Raw genomic sequence first — 21,283 nt, 5'->3', positions numbered from 1 at the left:
ACAGGGTCGTTCAGGTACATCCGTACCATCTTTAACTACACCCTGAAAAATAAGGAGAGCATTTAACTCGGTGATTTCAATTTTAAAGTGAGAGGTTTTGAGCCTTAGATTTAAGTTAGTTGCCCAGCTTTTAATTCATGACATTTATTTACGATGAAGGAGACCCGGAAGAACACCATCATCGAATTTGCTTGCACGGGGCACAGTCCAGTGGATATCAAGAAGACACTCAACTATCCAAAGAGCACAGGCCTCGAATTCTACAACTGCTGGGAGGAGGAGGGGGCATATAAGAGAAAAGCCCACAAGTCCCAGAGGGATAAAAAAAACACTCTCCCATATTCTTTGAAGTCATCTTTTAGGATTTACGCTCTTAGCAACAGTCTTCAGGGCCATAAACATTGAGCTTGGGATGAAATAATACTGCCTCTACAAGAAGACATATTCTTGCAGACCAAATGAAGGCCACCCAGGCTGTCTATGGAAGAAAATTGCTGAACGATTTGTAGTCAATTGGGAACCAAATCATTTTTTATTCGGATGAGAAACAATGGACTTTCGACAGATTCACCACAACATCCATAACGACAGACATTTGGCCACAGAGAGGTTTAATGTCCTCCACGTCTTTAAAATCAAGTTTTTGGTCAGCATTATGATCCTTGGCGTCATCGGGAACAACGGCAGAGTCATGCCACCATCTTCTTCTTTGAACCAAAGGAGAGGGTAGTTACCGACAGGTACTGTGCACTCCTGTTGGACAAAATGATACCTTGGATGAAAGCTGGGGACAATGTTGTCTAGTGGCCCCCTCTCACAAGATCACAAGACGCAAGACTTATTTAAAGAAGATAATATTTGTCATTTTTACACACCCAAACCTCCCCCCCTTTATGAATCCTCTGGATTACATCTTTTAGAGGGAGGTAGAGAATAAGGTCTCTTCCAATTCACACAACAGCATCGACCATCGACTCCTTGAAGTCCTTCATTATCAAATACTGGAAAAAAGTATCCCCCACGAACGTTATCCAGGCAGGAAAATCTTTTAGGCCTCGTTATGAGCGAATGATTGGTGAAAATTGCAAACACATTCAATGATTTTTTTAATTAGAGCTTGATAATAAAATGTCAAACCTCTACTTGCTTTTCTTATTGATCAGGATGCAGTTGATAGTATTCCGGATTTAACCAAACGACCTTCTATATTTAAAGTAAAAATATATATGAAGATTGTCTCCTTTTCTTGAATCTTGTTCAAGGAACTCAACTAGTGATTGCTCCTAGACTTTTGCTTTTCTTTGAACTTGTATACTTTAAGAGGTATTTATTAAAAAAAAAAAAATTAACACATTTCAAGTCTTATTATCTCGAAAGTTTGTAGTTTGAAAATAAGATTTGATAATACAATACGAGATTTGTGCGAGATTCCCCGATAAACCCTCCGTCTTTGGCCGGAATGTTTCCGTGTAAACTAAAGCTTTCTTCTATGTTATTACAGAAAAATTCATTCACAATTCATTCAGGTCCATTTATTACTTATAATGGGTTACCACAAATCGGCTCATTTAAAAGTTATTATATTTTTTATATAAACTGAATAAATCAGCGTCTACCAAAACAATTTGATTCTTTTTTCCTTCATCAGAGAGCACGCTTCTTTCTTTTTGTTGACTTTAAATTCAAAACATTAGATTGTATTATCACGTCGTAATAACAAGAAAGGCGAAAGATTACAACATTTTTTATCGCTGAAATGTTCTTAAAATCAGTTATTGGGGCCAAATATGGCTCAAAAGCAACCTTCTACCGTGTAAAGGAGCGCATGGATAAGGGCGAGGATCTCAGAGGAGCCACCAAGAGTGGCTGTCAAAGAAAATGGACTACTAATGCAGTAGCCAAAGTTTTTAAAGAGGAGTCGGATTTCTCCAGGACGGATATGGCCATGGACGTCAGTGTCTTAAGCACTCAAACACCCTGATGAATTACCAAAGCACCCCCACAAAAAATCATTTCTTAACACAAAGGAAAAAAAGTCAATAAAATATAATTATGATGCGACAATTTAACGTTTTGGAGGCCATTCAATTTTCTTAGACAAGAATATGCTCTTACCCATAGCAAATTATTATGGAATATATAAAGATAATTTGGCTGTGGAACTTCATTAAGTGCAACGGCTAAAGCCCTTCAAGGACAATTTATTCACCGTTCTAAAGATTTTTTTTCATCTCATGCGCCCATACAGAGATGTCTTTATCGATTTATTTCAGTCAAATGGCATTTTTCTAACCTTTCCTGTATCATCAGTTAGCTGTAATATACATTTTTCATGCCTTAAGAGACTAAAAAAAACCATTTGAGAAATAGCTGGAGGGATAATCGTACAAGTGATTTAGCTATGCTATCAATTAATGTATCTACAGCAAGGAAAATGACGAAATTAATGATGCCTTTCCTAGAAATCACAATCGTAGAAAAATTGTACTTATGTAAATAAATATTTAGATAGAAAAAAAAAAGTAAATAATATTTTTTGATGTTGTCGTATAATTATTAAAGTAATATAATATTGAATAAATAACTTTATACGTTTTTATATTCTTTTATTGTTGCTTTTGTTCATTCGTACGGTTCTAGCTATCTTTCTTTTTTCTTCAACCCTAGCTAAGTTTCAAGAATATAAGAACTTAGAAAATATTAAATGGTATTAAATGGTTTTTTTGGATAAATCCAACACTAGATATTAATTAATAAAAAACATTAAACAAACACTAGTCCCAGTCCGTATCTGGCAATGACATAGGCAGGATCCCATGTTGATCTTGTATTCTACTATGAACCCAACAAGAACATAGACATATATATATAAGTTCACAAAAATCCTACACGGAGTCTAACATGGGCATACACTTATAACTTTCAAACCAATCTTGAGTGTCTTTCCTTACTCTTGTGATTTTCTTTATACTTAATGTATGTATAAATATCCGGGATTCTTCTGAATTATTAGGCTTCTAGGAACGGATGTTCTTTGTTTTAATAATCACTCCTGCACAAAATCCTCAGAGTTACGCTCCATCATTTATGAGCAAAAACATTCGCAATTATCGGGTTGCCAACAACGGAATTTTTTTCTAAAAATTACTTAGGATTTAGAACTCTAATAATATCTTTTAGTATAAATACATACATAGTTAAACAGACATGAATGAACGGAAAGAAGGAAAAAAATTGTCAAAATTTTGTTTTAATAGGATTAAATTATATTTTAATTCCAAAGTATTATTTTTTCACTTTTTAAAAGGGTCTTTTCATCTTTTTTTTTCTCCCATCCATAATCTTTTATTTTCGTTCCTAGTTAGTTTTTCTGTAAATATTCTTTCTGGGCTTAAATGATTTGTTTTTCTATAAAAGAAATTATAGACATATATAAGACTGTAAATCCTAAGCATTTTTTAGCGTAACAGTTCTTGTTGTTGTTGGCAACCTGAAGAGATTTTTCTTCGTGAGGAAGGAACATTCAAGTATAAACCACATGTGGTTATGAATGATGGAGAGTAACTATGATGATTTCTTGGAGAGTTATAAGTACTTATGAAAATCCTTTATACAATGGGCATGATCGAAAAAAAGAATCCAAAGATCAACATTGTAATCCTAACAGTTTGAAGAATGTTTTGTAGGAGGGAAATAATCATGCTCAGAACGTTTTATTAGATCAGCTACAATCATCTTTGATAAGGGAAGGAGGAGAAAAGGATATAAATGGTTATTTCTTAGCTGACCCGTTTTTTTGGAATTGGTAATCTGAAAAATGAATTATCTTTTCCATAGGAGTTGTCATTATTATTTCATTCCAGAGTAGTGAATATCCTTTCCTAAATAGATTCCATTATATTCAAAACATGTTTGAAAGTTCGTGTATGCTATCCATAATCAGATTCCAAACGAACAGTGATAGAACACCCCTTGTGAGCTCCCACTGGTTGGATTGATACTCATTTATGCGCCTTTAACCATGGCGGTGACCGTACGGGTACTTAGTAGATTTTTGTACCAGAATCTAATACACTTTGGAATACCGAGTTTTCCATTGGTGTATCAGTTGAATGAAATTGTATGTAATCAAATGCACATGTGTAATCAAAACTGACAACCACTGTGCATTGTTGTTAATAGATGGATTTTTCTATGATATTGGTTAATTATGAATGTGCTGTCTCACTCGTTAGCCCCAGTGTAAAATCCGTTTAAGTCCCTTAAGTATAAAGTTGGAAAGAGTTATCGGTCTGAAGGATTTGGCCAGGTTGTAATCTTTTTTTTCCTGGTTTTGGCAGACAACTTACTTTCATTTCACTCCAGCATCTAGGCGTGATGAAAATGAGTTTATAAAGTTCTGAGATACAGGAGACGAGGATGTCCCCCAAGTTGAAAAAGTACAACTTTTTTCAGTTCATCATGTATAGAGCTTTTGTATGAGCCAAACGAGTTGAAGGATTCCCCGATTTTATTGCTATCGAAGAAGTCTATGTTAAAATAATTTACGTGCATGGATCTTGCAGAATACGTACTGATTCTATTTACATTGCAGGAAATGAGTTTCCATGAGTACTTTTAGTGATTCGACAGGTGATGGAACGTAGCCCTGATCCGTTATAAGAAGACCAATAGAGTTGTACGTCGTTTTTTGAAATCTTATAAATTGAGCGATATCTTTTGGACCTTTCGCTTTTCTGCAGAAAATCCTCCTTTACTATCTTTGCTCTTTTCTAAGCACTGAACGATAAGCATTCTTTGCGATAAGGTATTAATCTATGGGGGAACTACGTTGACGGTTTGGTTCGAGTTTGCTGTGTTTATACCTTAGTCAGGGAAGATTTTTTGTCCACCAAGGAATTGATTTCGCTCAAATAGTTTTTCTCCAATATCTAATGCCATGTTTATAGCCTTGTTAAGCGATTCAGCGCTCTCATCCATAACATTTTGAGTTTGAACCGGTAATAATACTGATTCTGTATGGGACCTAAAGATGTCCCAGTTAGCTTCTCTGAAGTTTCTTGATTGCTCCGCGATTGACATGCATTTGCCGAATCCAATAACTATATATCTATGGTCCGACATAGATGGTCTAAGATATACGTGCCACCCTGTTATTGTGAACTTGTTAAAGGGATGTTGATTCACGATTGTGATGTCGATCTCATTAATGGTGAAAGTAGACTCGTTCCCTTCGTTTATAATAGTCAGATTGCTTTCATCAATGATGTTTTCCTCTGGTGTCAGTTTCTCAACTACTTCACAGTTGATTGTGGGCATTTGAGTCCATAGCTAAGAGAAGTGGTTTTTGTTCTGATTCAAAATGTTTAATGAGACGTAACAATGCTTCATTCTTAATAAGTAATAATGGTTTAATGTAAGCAACAGAGATATACGTTACTAGCCCATCTATTCTCATACATATCGTGCAGATGCCTCTGTCTAAAAATTCTGTAACTGACCATGCTTGCGAATAGTTAGCAGATCATATACAAGCCCTTGGATTTTACTCAGGTGACTTGTGGATTGAAAATCCTCTAAGAGTGATACTTTCTGATTCGACGGTTTTGCAAAACAATTTTCTTGAGTGTTTCAACGTTTTCATCTGTTTTTAACGTCCGAGGCTCGTCATTGGCATTTTCGCCGCCACTCTGACCAATTATAAACATTTTTTAAGCTCTGAACAGTTTTTTTGTACGCAATTGTCAACATTTCACGTGTTTTGGAGCAGTTAATTTCATTTTTTACATCAAATTTGATGTAAATTCTTTGTTCCATGTTTTCAATAGCAAAAAATGGTTGCATACGCAAAATATTTCGAACGGCTATACCTCTCACAAACATACTAAACATATTATATTACTGAGATAGTAAATATATTTACGTGGCAAGTTTACTAACATAAAAAAATCGAGCATACCAAACATACGTTGCCCACGAAATTTGAAAAGTAACATTTGAAAACACTTCGTATATAATTCCCCCATTACAAGAAAAATGATCACCTAGTTTTATATCAAAAGAAAGGTCGTAGTTTTTATTGATAACTAATCATTTATAATTTAATGTTACAATAATTGAAAGGATCAAACAAATAATTAAAATATGTATAAGGTATTTCTAGGAGAATGATAGACCTTCATTTGACGAGTGGAATTAGTTTTTGTTCTTTAAATATTAAATCAGAGGGAAATAAAAATATTAATAATAGTTATTTAAACACGTCGTTACTTTCATAGCATCTCGCAATCTTTCCTACAAAAAAAAACCCACATCAAACAAGGCCCAAAATCAATTGATATCAAAGAGTCAATTCTTCTCCACAACTAAATAATTATTGTACAGTAAAAATTGTTGGGACTGGCCACCGCTTCCCGCCAACAACTAATTCGAATTTAACCAATCAATGCTCAAAACATTGATCAGAGAAAAAGAAACAGTAACGTCGACAGCTGTCAATTAAATCTATAGTAATTATTTTATGAGTAAAGTAACGCCGTCAATTGGTTTCCAAATTGGTTTGAAGGTTTATTTGTAACCTGTACAAGCAGTGGCGGCCTGGGAAAGGGCCCCATGAGACTAATATTTCTTCAAGGGGCGGGATATTATAGTGGGCGGCAAATTTATGCAGGGCCACATTTTTGTTTTTATTTAAAAAAATCAATTAGCCCTTTGTTAATCAAATGGGGTTTTTAAATTATATAAATTTAAGTTACAATTTTGTTAGAGAACATTTAGGATGTAATAACGATAAGGATGTTTTTTAAGCTTTTTAAGTGGCACACGGGTGGGAAAATCAATTTTTCATATAGCAAAAATACAGTATGTGTTGTATACAATGACAATAATATAGAAAATTGACAATAACGGATTAGTAAATATTGTTAAAAATTATCGTCGTTTTTTATTGGACATTTTGTGCCTTAACTTTGGAGCTTTTGCTTTGTGTTTTTATGCCTCTCTATGGATTTCTATTATTATGTCTAATTGTGTTACGAAGTACTTAGTGATAATTAAATGCCACAAATAAAGTCCAAGAGAGAGAAGAAAAGCTCTTTTGTTGAATTTTGTTTTTTGAAACACCACTTTTTTTGAATGAGTTGTTTCCCCTTATTTTTTGCTTAAATTTGTTCACTTTTTTTCCAATTTTCTTCGAGTTTTTGTGAAAATGAATAAGGATTATTACAAAAATTGATAAAAAATAAAAGAAAAGATGAAGGGAACAGAAAAATAAGCATAACGTTAAGATGAATAACGACGTCATCTGGATATTTCGTAAGGGAATTGTAATAAACTTAATTATAAATAATTTTTAATAATATAATTCTGTGATAATCCTAAATGTTATTTGATAGTAATAAAAATGGATCTGGATTTGAAAATTATAGAAAAAATCTAAGTTGGACCGGTTTTAGAGCACTGCCACCGATAGACATCGCACTGGATCTATAAAAAGCATCCGAAAATATGTTTTCTAAAAAAAAAAAGTATTCTTAAAAATTGAAAATAAAGGCAATAAATAGTATAAATCATTTTTTCTTAAATAATAAACAAGATGGAAAACATTTAAAAAACAAAAGTAATTCAATGAATAGAAATGTTTTATTAAAATTTTTTGAAATGACTTTTTTAACCCAAAGACCGGCCCTGATACTATAATTGCAATAAAGCTTATTCTTACTTGGATGGAGAAATCCCCATTATATCTGATGGAGGGTTAAAAATAGCTGAAAGAAATAAAAAAATTATATCCATAAAATACTTATTTAAAAAACCAAGATTAAGGGGTGGTAATAGTTACTCATGGTTCCCTCTGTGAAAGTGGGGTCAGGCCTCGCCACTGTGTTCAAGAAAAATAAGCAATTAATAAAAATACTTTACATATTTAAAAGCAAAAAAAAAAAGAGTTATAATAATTAAATGTTACTTGATGCATATTTAATTGTATTTATTAATTAATAATGATTTGTTAATAGTAAAAGAGGTTTCTTGAAAGAGAGTCTATATATATTTATATGTAGTTAAAAAATTGATTTTCTTAATGTGTTGGAGATGGTGAAGAGCCTTTCTCTACTTTGGCAATTTCAACAGGAGTACATGTACATTTTTCAATGACGATCTTGGCCTTTGGATTCCCTTCCTTCGAGCCAAAAAACTCGATCTTTTTGACAACTTTCTTTGAGGTCTTGTTGAGTACTTTTCCAAAAACGACGTGTCCACCGTCTAACCAAGGGGTTTCAGCCGTTGTAATGAAAAATTGAGACCCATTTGAGTCCTTTCCTGCATTGGCCATGGAGAGGCTAAACTTTTTATGCTTTAGCTCAAAGTTTTCATCCTTGAATTGTTTACCATAAATGCTGAAAAATACATTAAATAAAAGATACATTAGGAATGTAAAATTTTTTGCACATTAAAACCATCTTGTACAAAATAAAAAAAAGAGAGATGCTCAATAGAGTGATCTGTTTTTCTACTTTTTTTTTTTGAAATTCCTTTACGGCTAATTCAGAAAAGTTGTCGTGTCTTAAGAAAATAACCTCATAGATCAATAGAATTTTGCATATGTAATTTTTATACTATACGTCGACTTTTCCGCTCTAGCCGTAACCGAAATTCGAAAAAAGTTAAAAATCTAACTGCTCTAATGGTCAATTTATTTTTCTACATCATAAATATAACGTCCAATATTTTTAAGACATATTTTGGTCAATTATAGGTTTTGTAGTCAAATTCTATGGATAAGGTGAAATATAAATGTATATTAACCATTGTTTTGAATCTTTATTAAACATTTAAAACAGTATTTCACCCTGATATGATCCTTTAAGCCAAATCTACAAATATATAATTATTTCGTTGCGACAATAAATTTGTATTATTTTAATTGCAAATTAAAGCGCTTATGAACTATTAATAAGAATAATTGGTGATAATTCCATCTCTAAGAATACAATTTATACAATCCAGATTCAATTTTGAGATAAAACATTCTTGCCTGCTTTAGTGTTGATGGGCATCCTAATGTAATTATATCTTTGTGGTTTATCATTGGTTGGTTTCTATCTTATATTAATTTTACTTTATACTTAAATTTAATTAATTAATATGATCCCTTTCTGATTTAATAAGTTAGTGGTTGATCTTCCTTCGTTAATCTATATATGTGGTGCGTCAATATACAAACAATCTTAAGCAAAAATCAAGAAAAGAAGAAGATAACTTTTTTGTTTCTTTATATATACTTCCCAATATTTATTTAACATATTATGTTTGAGTCAGTTATAGGCCTCATAATCAAATTTGTGGTATAAGATAAGACACTCCTGTACTTAGGCATTAGTTAAGAACCTTTGTTTGATTGAAGAGCCTTATATTTGCACGGATATGATCTTTCAAATTTCAATTTCTTATTCATTTATTGGGTTGATTAATTTCGAGTACTTTAAGTACAATTTATGACACACTCCAATCTTGCACTTTTACAAATGCATTTAAAATTTAGCCCTTATATCCTCGGCATTACTCCCTGTCATCCATGAGCACACGCAATTGGTATTACTTTATACTTAAGTTTTACCTTTTGAAGAATGAAATAGGTAATAATGGTAACCTATAGTAAACCACGTTCCCATTTTCTTGGATATATTTTTATACATCTCTACCAAATAATTGCACAGATTCTATGATATTAAGCGCACGCTCAGAAATGAGGGGTCGACAAACAGACATACAAACTATATAAATTTAGATATGACAAACACTTTTAAAGCTAAGAGTACATTTTCAATGTAAAAACATTAGATATATAATTAGAAATGATATATTTAGATTGAAAATAGTTTTAATGTGAATCCTTCACATAACTTTAAATACAAGGCTCGATGATGAAATCCGTATCCCCGCGCCTATTTTCAAAAAACAGCTAAAAATCCGTCATTTTAATTCTTTCAAATTAAAAACAAAGTCATTGGAGGTCATGTGTCTTCAAATTGTCCTCAGCCTCGACCCGGTCTTCCATACGGTCTCTGACGTGGAAGCAGACCTTGATGACTAGGTCCCTAGGTATAGATGAGAAGTGCTCCTTGATGGAGACCACCAGACTTGCCTTAGATGGGTGGGAACGTCTATTAGTGTGTGCCTCAAGGTCGCCCCAGACAAAATAATCCATCAGATTACTATAGGCGCTGCTGTGGGGTCAAGATATGATTGGTGTGTCTATTGTAAGACTAGCATTTGAGACCCTCGTTACGTATGCTCTAACTTTCTTGTCACTGACTTCAAGTTCCTTTCCAATTAAGACAGAGGACCTCTTCGGGAGTGGTTAATGATGGTCGAAGAACTCTGCGTCCTTGATGTTCCTGGAGCCCTTTACAATCTTGAAATTTTTCTAATCTTCTAATTTCATCAAGGTTTCCAGGATCTAACGCATTGTCAGCCAAGTGGGGGTACAGTTTTCACGGTTGCTCAGTTGTCCTGGATTATAAGTTAGACATATAACTATGACGTATCTCACTTTTCCCCCTGTGAACTGAATCTCTAGCAGCTCTGAGTATAGTTCTTCCATTGTGACGAAATTATACTTAATAAATGTGTTTGTTGGTATTTTACGTGGGATTTCAAAATTTGGTTCTATTGTGACCCAAAGGTGGCGCAGAATTCAGTAAAAAATATGTCGTTATGTCTTTTTTTTCTATATATATATAAGATAATTAAGAAAGAAAGAAGAAGTCGATATGTAATCTGAGATTGAATCTCTTAATTAACATATAAATAAAAGAAAATCCCTCCAATAAATTAAACTTCACAAAAGGATTCCCTCATAAAGCTCCTATCAATTTCCGGTATTCTTTTTTTTCTCTCTATGTGGCTATGCAACAGAGTATATAATTTAACAAAATCGATATTTTATAGATTGGATAATAATCTTTATACTTTTTAAAATGAAGAAAGTCTTAAAAAGAAGAAGATCTATAAGTTGTCCTTCATCGATAAATATTCTATGAGTTGTATCAATATCAATACGTTAATAAAAAAATACTCACTCACTCAAGAGATTTGTTAATCATAATCGATATGTATATAAAAAAAAACTCAATAAAGATACCGGCTGTTCTACAGCGTATGTGATAATATGGTGGGATTTTTGATAATGTACAAAAGGGTAAACTTTTGTAAGAATTAATAGAAGTATTATAATATTAAGGTTTTATCACAGACTGCTTTATTGATATATTTTTTTCAAATATTTTTCAAAATGATTTCCTTTCACGGATACCATGGCCTCCAACCTTGGCCTAAGACGCCACAGCTACTTGACAGAGGCTTCAAGTCATCCAAATTTTGACAAGGGATAGTACATACTCTCTTTTCGATTGCCTCACAAATGACAGGGTTCAGAAACAGAACGTGAACTGTAAATAAATGCTAATTATGTGATTAAAATAGAGAGGTTTTATAATTTTTTCCTGTATATTCCAAATCTCCTGTCCATTTGTATAAATAAACAATAATAAACATTTACCAAAACTTTGATCATGAGTGAACAAGAAGCAAAAAGGGAGAGGATCTCAGACCATCTGGATGCCAAAATTGAGATGGCAGAGATGATTGACATTTCGAAATGCTCCAGGAGCCTCATTTTCAAGGTGGCCAAGATGAAAAAGGATGGGAAAGACCTCTCAAGGAAAGGAGGAAGTGGGGAAACAACTTGAAAAGGGATTCTGAGTTTCTGGGGTACCTGAAGAAGAAGATTATGGAGGACCCCACAAAATTCATGAATCGCCTCCCTAACAAGTTTGACGTGGACGAGGGGACAATCAGAAGGGCGATGAAGGATGACTTGCGGTTGTTCTCTTACATAAAGATCCCATGCCATCAGTCAGTGCCGTATGCCAGGAAGATTTTTCGGTCCGCTTTACAAGGGTGAACGGTTGATTTTCAGTGGTGAACGTGGGATATTTAAACAGGGCAAATGCTACAGCATAGATTAAATCTTGCAAGAATATCGTCCAATGGACTGTCTGACCATTATTTTCTTCAGGAAAACATTGGGAAAAATAAAATGAAAAGGAAAAACTCTAGACGGAAAGTGAATGCCGACCTATTCATAAAGGAAGGAGTATAATGGAGTATAAAATGCACGGTGCAAGAATGAGAGAAAATTTTTGAACTATACAATTAAGTCAAACAATTTAAACCTCCTTAAATATTTTTAAAATAATAACAGATGAAGATAATGAACGAGATTATAATATACCAGGAAACGGTTACATCGACAGAAAATAAATTATGTTCACAAGTCTTGATGTTCTTAACTCGCATGTATACGTGGTGATGTGTTTAAAAAAAATGAAGAACAAAATGCATGTGTTCTTTATCATGATTAGAAGAAGAAGTTTTCCCTCTCTTTCCTTGACGCAAAGGTGTCAAACATCGGCCCAATACCAGAAGTTCTGCCCACAACCGGGCTGATTTTTGGCCCAAGGACATGTAGCCATCATTTTCACCAGATTTAAACCCATTGGACTTTGCTGTGCAGGACATCTCACCCGAACGTGGACTCCCTAAAGTCTGCAAGTTTGAAGGAGTTGATCAAATTGTCCGATAAGTTCATAATCAACTCTTGTAAGTCTTTTCGCCGCCGTGTTGAGGCTGTGATTGCTTCTGAGAGCAGCCGTATTGAGTGAATATATTCACAAAGGTCGGGTCTCAATGTTTTGTTAAAAAAAATTCAAAATTATTGTAATTTTTCTAAAATCAGTCATTCAGTCCACCTTTAGCTTCCGAACCCTGTTGTCGACGTGGGAACAGTCTGGGGAGAAGGATAGACGTTTATGCTTTAACCAAGGTAACATATTCTTTCCCCTATTAACCCGGTTGGGCTTGGTTGCTTTTTAAAACAGTTGCCAGTGTCTTAGTTTGTAGGAAGCCTTCTCCAAATCTTTCACATACCTCCTCACTGTCCAATCACTGAAGTTGAGAGACTTGATATCCTGCCGTATCGACTTGGCCGGACCTTTGGGATCCACGTCCTCCATGATCCGATTTTCCAGTGTCTACCGCTGCCAGGGGACCTCTCAAGGCTCTGAGTTACAGTCACCGTCCTTTTAATCTTATAAACAAGACTCCAGGAGTAACTTTCGACCTTCATGATCTTTTTGGCACTCACTTGGGCGAGGAGCAAATCAGACACCCTTAGCATTATGCCTACATGGTGACAACTGTTGACTTTAGAAATTTTTTTATTCCTTATTGGTTATTAATCAGAATAGTTTTTACTTTTAATAATGTAATCTATTATTTTAAAATATTCAACCTAAAGTAATCCAGATTGATTTAAAGTTAATTCCACGATCTTAAAGTACAGGATGATGAAATAAAATGTACATAGTTTTGACTATTAAAAATAAACCCTATACATTTTCACTAAATAATCTGTTTCTCTTTCAGGATGAGCACACGCATTAGGTATTAATTTCTTTGTACTTAGAAGTCCTGTCTTCAAGAATTAAATACTATTAACAACATCTTTGGAAAAATTAAATCCTGTTCAAATTATCAACCAGAAAAGTCTCTCCCACTTTCTATGACATGTTTCAATATAATTAAGGATAAATCTCATATCAACTCCTCCATCTCTCCTTGCTAGATAATGAGTGGGGATTATGTTTAAAGCATTCTCTCATTACTGCTCCCAGGTAGTATAATCTAACGTCATCATAGCCTAGCTGATCTTCCCTCAAACATTCTTCCCATAGGAGATATACTAAACTAAAAAAATGAAAAATTATTACGGTGTTGAGACATTCTGTAGTTTGGAAAGGAAAATAAACATTCAGGGAATTCTATTATTTTGCCAAAAGACAGCATCACTCTTTGGTTCTTTGTTTACAAACTAATATAATAAATACCGTTCTTCACCATTAGTCAGTGTTTTAATGTTATTTTTTCTTAAATTGTTTTTTTACATACATACAAGTTATATTTTATACAACTCTATCTAGATTGCTATAACCAAGTTTTTCTTTCTTTTTATCCATTCGTCAACACCTAATAACTCCAAGAAATAGCGGATACTTCCGCTAGAATGTATATAATCGGTGTTGTATAAAGAAATAAATAATTTTTTAATCCATGGCTTTAGTTATGTATATCTCACTTTGTATATGTGTAATCAGTTTACACTAGATGGTGTTAGATAGATAACATTTCATACTTAAAATACTTTTGGTATAGTTTGGTGATGGTTGATTCAGATTTGTTTGAGCGTGCGTGTGTCAAAGATGGACACCAACAAAGAGAAAGCTGCTCTTCTTAAAACAATCATCAAATCGTGTGGGGTATCACGTCAATTTTCGTTTTTTATAAATTGCACATATCGACAGGCATATTTTATATAAATATGTATAAAATACCACGATTATTTTAGAGTCTTCTTCAACAAGGAGATAGCGCAAGTATTTTGATTTCCTTGATTCCGCTCTGGTAATTTTGATGTCAAAATACGCCAAGTTCCGGAGGACCAATTGTGGAAAATGTAGATCAAATAATAAAATGGGTTCCGACCTTAGGTACTTTTTTGATTGCCAAGGAGATAAACATTGATAGAATAATTAATCAAAAAACCAATTAAAAATAGTGAATATCTTTTAACTACACCTAATATCTGTGTTGTTCACGTCAAAAAATTTAATTTTAAACAAAACATGACCAGACTCTAGCAAATATAAGAAATTTAAGGATGTTTATAGCTAATTTAATTAAATGTCTTCGTTGCTAAGCTGCTCTCCTTAAAAGAATTTTCAAATCCTATGGGTTATCATGCCATTTTTCGTTTTCTTTTTGTTGCATATATCGACAGAGCATATTTTATACAACTATCTAAATAATACCCCGATTATCACTCTTATATGAAATAGAAAAAGACGACAAAAAGAAGTTTTCTATGCACTGAAAGAATTTATTACCCATAACAAACCCATATATTTATATACATATATATATTGGTAGGGGAGAAAATGAAGAAAGGTAAAGAGTATCACACTTGGATCTATGAACCATGTGCATACTATAGATTAGATTGTAAAACGAATTTACAATAGACCCACTATTTACCTATATACAGGGTGCTACGAATTTTTTTTTCTTTTCAAACGCTGCTATTTTAACTCCTAACAGTTGTAGGATAAACAAATAAAGCAAAATCTGAAAACTTAATGAGCTCTGATTTATTTAATTTAATAAAATCACCTCTATACGAGGCCGAAAGTGCGAGCAGACCTTCACCACATGGTCCCTTTGTAAATCCGGGAGTACCTCCTTTCACCGACTGATAAATTTGTCTATTTTGTTGCAGGAGGTTTGGTTGGTTTGTCATTTGATAGCCCACCCACACACAAAATCTGGATAGTTTGGAGGGCAAAAGTCTAGCATCCTGAAGTCGTCAAAATTGTCTTGGAAACAATTGATAGTTTTTTTCGAGTTGTAGAGGGAGCCCAGTCCTGCTGCCACAGGAAAGGTCTCCCATTGCCAACCCTGTCTATCCAGGGCTTCACTTTGATCTCAAGCACGTCCAGGTAGGCATCAGTGTTGACCTTGAGGTCCACGTGAAACACATGAGGAGGCATGACGTGTTCTTCGGAGCTAAAATCACCAAATAGCATGATTTGGTGTGTGAATTTCGTATGCATGAAGAAGGGCACATCCTGGGGGTCTTTTTGGTCTGAGGAAAAAGGTATGTCTTGGTGAAGTGAGTGTTTGAGGTGGTTGAAGTGTTTTTGGGAGTGGTCAAAGATCTTTTCATATGCCTATTTTATCAATATCTGATCATTTAGGAGTAGTAATTAAGGTTTTTGTGAAGGCAGAGCCGGATCAGCGATTCTGACCGGTTAACTTCTCAAGCAATTGCCCAGCTGGATTTCACTACGTCCTCATTGACGCTCTGTTGGATTCTGGCCACGAATTTTGGCTTCCAGATACATTCATTTCGAACTCAGCCCACATTGTTGTTGGCTCAAAATCACTTTTTGAGGCCTCTAATTCCCTCCTTACCTTGCAAACGAACGGCTTATTCAGTCCCAGAGTTAAAGTGATGTTATGTTATTGCTCCAGGCGCGGGTTTCAAGGAGGGCTCTGTGCTTTTTCCAAATATTTGGGATTACAAATTTATCTACTGTTTCCACTTAATGTAGATTTGAATGATACATAAATATGTATGTATATATATATATAATCATATGTCTAAGTGTCCAAGAGAGCGGGCTAATGTGGTGACATAGACAGTTTATGCATCCAGTATGTGGTGCGTCAACATTAAACCAATCTCTAACAAAAATCATCAAAAGAAGAAACCCCCAATTTATTATATTCTTTATACATACGAACACTATGCAGTCCAATATTTCATAAAGATATTTGAGTAAATTAAAGGCTTTAAATTTAGATTTTTAGATGAGTAAAGATATCTAAGAATTCTTTTATTGGATTAGTACTCCCTCTCTTTGCTTCAGATGCACCATTAAACTATAATCCCATGTTGTTGTTTTTTTACAAAGGAAGTCCTTTGTATAATTTGAAGCCAACCTTTAGATTAATTCTCTTGGAACTGAATAAAGTGTCTTTGAAGGGGTTCTCCAAGACGTTTCTAGAATTAAAAAATTAAAAAAAGATTTAATCATTACTTCCTTTGTCCGCAAACTAATTTTTATTTTCCTTTAGAGATCGTACCGTTCAAGTGAGTTTCTGATGATACCAATGGAAGTCTTATCAAGGAAACTCAAGCCAACTTAGTCAATAGGAGGTTCCATCGTATTTGATGCTTTACTAATGAAAATGTTGTTGAGGACTCCACCAATCTCTTCAGAAACCCCACTACATGTGATCTCATCATTATTCACTAAGAAATCTTTGAAAGAGAATCAGATGAAAAATTGTTCATTCTGTGCCTTGGAAGAGGAAATCTCTTTTCATTTATTTTACGAATGCCCGAAAGTAAGCCACGTGGTAAACATCACCGTTGGGCTCTAAGAGACTTCGTATCAAACATCGATATGTCATGGTGATTTCATCTTCTTCATATAAAATTCTCGACAAAACCGAACTAATCATTACAAAAGTCATACTTGTCCTCAAATCAGCACGTTCAAAGAAGTCGAGGCTTTTTAATTTTGTTAGAGTACTAGAGAATATTATGAATCTAACAAAAGGAGTGTGTAAAAATTCAAATCTACTTACTCCTTCCTTGCCTTTCCCTCTTGCAAATAAACTTCTAATATTCAAAGCTATTTACAGAAAATTTCAAATATTTAATTTTTTTTTTAATTTCAGCTTTTTCATAAAAGAAAATAATATTTTGGAAAAAAAAATGTTCACTATTAAATTTTTTGGAAACAAATTTCAAAAATTTTCAAGCTCTTTAAATAAAAATCAATTTTCGGAAATAAATTTAAAAATTTAATTTATATTATTATATTTTTTTGCATAAAATTTCAAAAATCCCAGCTATTCACTATAAATTAAATTATTTTTTCTGTTGCATAATTTTTTAAGAAAATAAATCTGTTAAAAAAAATTTAACACCATTTTTGATGTTAAATGGATGGATAAGTTGCATTAATTATCCAGACACTTCCCCCCCAAAAAAAAAAAAAAAAAGAAACTGATTAAGTTTAGCTTGACAAGGATTGCACTTTTTATGCTATGACGTTTCTTCATAGAATAACAACCGGGAAACGAACCTACGCACATGCAGTTCAAGAGAATTGTTCATTGAGCTACGTCGTTCCATTATAAAATTGAGAGCGGGTAAGAAAAAACAACTTAACTTATCTACTTAAGAGGTAACGCTGTGGTATATGTACTAAGTACTTAGATGAATAAAATCAGCAAACTATACTTTTCCCTTCTTCTACGTTTTATAATTATATTTTCTCTTTTAGTTAGTATGTTATTTCTATGATTAATTTATTTTATCAGAACGTGAAATGCCACTCATTTGACATGTAGGAGAAACGCCTATCATTCCTTTCTTTCTTATTAAAAAATCTTATTAATACTTTTAAATCTGAATAAGATTTGGTTATTTGAGAAAGGTTTCAATATATAGTAAATAAGAAAAAAAAAACCAGTGACATATGGGGATTGAGATGTTAAATATTATATAATGGAAAGGTTATTTCCTTTTTTTTTTTTTAATGTAGGACTTACTTAGGAGGTAAATATTATAGTGTTGCCACTCGTAGGGAATTTAAGTTGGGGAAAAAGGCAAACATCAATTTGCTGCTTAGTCCTCACTCCTACTTGGTGTTGGAGGTTTAGCTATGTGTTATGTATCATCTATAACTTTGAAAAATCAAGTTCTATTTATATGGCATTGTTTTTTAAAGAAGAAAAAAGAATGCCAAGAGTTTTAACTATGTTTATAAATCTATTCTATTTATTTAAAATACTTTAATTGCTCCCGATATGAACTTTCATATAAAACATCTTAAATTTTCATTTTTTTTTTTTGAGAAATTTTTTTTACCAATAGTTTAGAACCTTTATTTGATTGATGATACTTATATTTTAGTGGTGTGTCAGTTCTTAGTCAATTATACCCTGTCCAGTCTTTGGACATGGCCCTAAGACTCTCGGTCCTTTAGACTCTCAGTACTAGAACTGATTAAACAAAGAAGACGTATGTATAGTTGAGGGACGATAAAAGGGCCACACTTTATAAATTTAAAGACAGATAAACAGTACTTAACTGGACTGGACCGATACTGGAGATGACTGCAGTATTAAGGCCTACATAAGTAAAATACTACATTATATGTGACCCCTTTCAAATAAATAGGATCTATTTTGTATACTCCAACTGCAATTTGCAACCTTTTGGATTTGCGTATGGCATAGACGGTGGTCCTGGAGACGGTCAACAGCTTGGAGTGCGCGAATAGAATGTATCATTTTCTTGACTTCTGCGTGAGCTACAACGCTCAGATTTGTTTTGTTTTGTAACATACTGTTTATGCTTTTACATATCGAAATATAAATTAATTTCAATCTCTCAGCCTTCATTAATTATTGAATTTAAGTGTTCTGATTTCAATAGACCACCGGGTTTGGATGGAATTACAAATATACTTGATATATATATATATCTATGACAAACTATGATTTTTTATAAATTAAATAAAAAAGAGGGATTTATTAAACTGAGTAGGACTACCGTCAATTTTGCTCTCATATAAATATATTATGGCAAAAATATATCCTCTCAGATATAATTTAAGGTTTAAAATGAGTCTCTCTCCACTTAAAGTCAATTATAATGCATTTTTGCATTCATTAGTATAAAATAAACGCATTTAATTCAATTTTAATATATTTAAAATATTATGAATTAATCTTGAATTAGAAAGTATTTCATAATTCTCAATTCAGACCTTTTACTTTGATCAAATCACAATATAACTAAAAATATATTAGTGCTTAATTAGGTACAAAAAAGTTGGTTCGAACTCATAATAAAAATGTACAACATTCATATTTGATATTTTTTATTTGAGATATATTAAATTTTGATTAAAATGCACTCATTTCAAGTTATTCTATATTTAAAAAAAAAAGAATTATAAAGGACTTCAAGGGAAGGTAAACACATTTTAATGGCGAAAAATAAGTACGAAGATATATTTATACTATAATATATGCTTCTCAATAATTTTGCCTTAAAGCCATGTTGCTTATATTTTGCCTTAATAGATAAATAAATAAGGTAGACAACGCGCTCAGGAGAAGTCATTCTCTTGAATTCAATGTGTGTACCTTTGCACCCAAGTGATTCCTAGAGAAAGAAATATACTTTATGTATATGTATTTCACCAAAAGATTCCTAGATTAGATGGAGTTAATGTAATACTAATTAAAGGAACATTACAAAAAATGAGGTTCAGACGTTGGTTGAAATTGATATTCCCTTGGAATTTTTTAAATCAAAATATGTAGTTCTTATATTGATAAAATACATTAAATATTTGTTTTCTGATTGATTGAATAATTATAGAATTAAGCTCTTGTCTCATAATATACTTGTTCGTTAATCCATTAGTATTTTCTAGTATAAATAATCCATCATGTCTAATGATAATTACTAACGAGAAGTAATTAGCAATTATTCTATTCGAATCGTTGCCGTGTTTATTTATTTTTGTTTTTTATATTAGACTAATTTTATAATTTCCTTTGTCTCTGGATCGAGCTCATTCCATAGTGAGATTTTGTTGGTGTATTCATTTAAATTGTGGAGGGATGTCTCAATCCACTTGCAGCAGAAAACAATCATTTAATTCATTTATGATAATACACACTATATATTTTGATTAAAAAATTTCCAAGGAACATGAATTTTAACTCGAAACAACAAAAATGATATAAAAATCTCATTTATTCATATATTAGGTGAAGTAAAAAGTTCTGAGCGTTTTTGGCTAGTTGTCTTTAGTGGCCTATATCTCACAATGTATACATTTCATCAAAAAAAGCCTCAAGTATACTTAAAGGTTAAGCGAACATTTAAAAATGTTTTTTGACAGTTTTGTGTTTTGTGAAGCCAGTTGTGTGCTAGAGCCTTCCAAAATGAAGTATAAAAAGAGAAAATTTGATACATTCTTCAGTATCACTACGGCTATGGTGAAAAAGGCAGAGCAGGCGTCTATAAAAATTTGTGTTGTTAATGGACCCAATACCGTATCAAATATAACAGCAAAGCAGTAGTTCCAACAATTCTGTTCTGGTGATATGGACGTCAAAAATGTCGATAAAATAATGGAAATCGTCGAGTTGTATCGCATGTGAGAACTTATTCCATTGCCCAGGAACTAAAGATTTGCCAGAAAACCGTTTGGAACTATTGAAATCGGATAATCCTAAATTTATTCATTTTATTGTCAAAATAAAGCGAAAAAAGGCTCAGAACTTTTTAGTTCAGCTATTATTAAGGGGTAATATCCTTGCGATTTAAGGCAAAATTTCCTTAGTCGAAATGGTTTAAGGCAAAATTAACTAGCGCCAATATATATATATATATATATGAAAGGAAAAGTTGTCAGGGGCGAATATTGGGATCCCCAATTTTTTCATGGAATGCGCCATATCCCAATAAATTCCGTTTTTACATTATTATTGAGATAATAATACAAATAAAAAAAAATCTAAGGACTATAAAATATTTTAATTAATGCTTCATTTAAATTTTTAATTA

The 21,283-nt window shown here is 32.8% G+C and overlaps 1 protein-coding gene across 1 annotated transcript in view; it reads right to left on the bottom strand.

Annotated features, from left to right (window-relative positions):
• Nucleotides 1–6,048: 6,048 nt before the first annotated feature.
• Nucleotides 6,049–21,283, bottom strand: part of LOC121120521 (peptidyl-prolyl cis-trans isomerase F, mitochondrial) — an 82,685-nt gene continuing 67,450 nt past the window's right edge. The window contains exon 5 of the mRNA XM_040715403.2: nt 6,049–8,396. Within this exon, the coding sequence (XP_040571337.1) occupies nt 8,078–8,396 (319 nt within the window). The 3' untranslated portion in view covers nt 6,049–8,077. The remainder of the gene's footprint in view (nt 8,397–21,283) is intronic.

This window comes from Lepeophtheirus salmonis, chromosome 6 (assembly GCF_016086655.4).
Source record: "Lepeophtheirus salmonis chromosome 6, UVic_Lsal_1.4, whole genome shotgun sequence".
NCBI classification, from domain to species: Eukaryota; Metazoa; Arthropoda; class Copepoda; order Siphonostomatoida; family Caligidae; genus Lepeophtheirus; species Lepeophtheirus salmonis.
The sequence above is the reverse complement of the archived record's forward strand: the minus strand, read 5'-3'. Positions and strand labels throughout refer to the sequence as shown.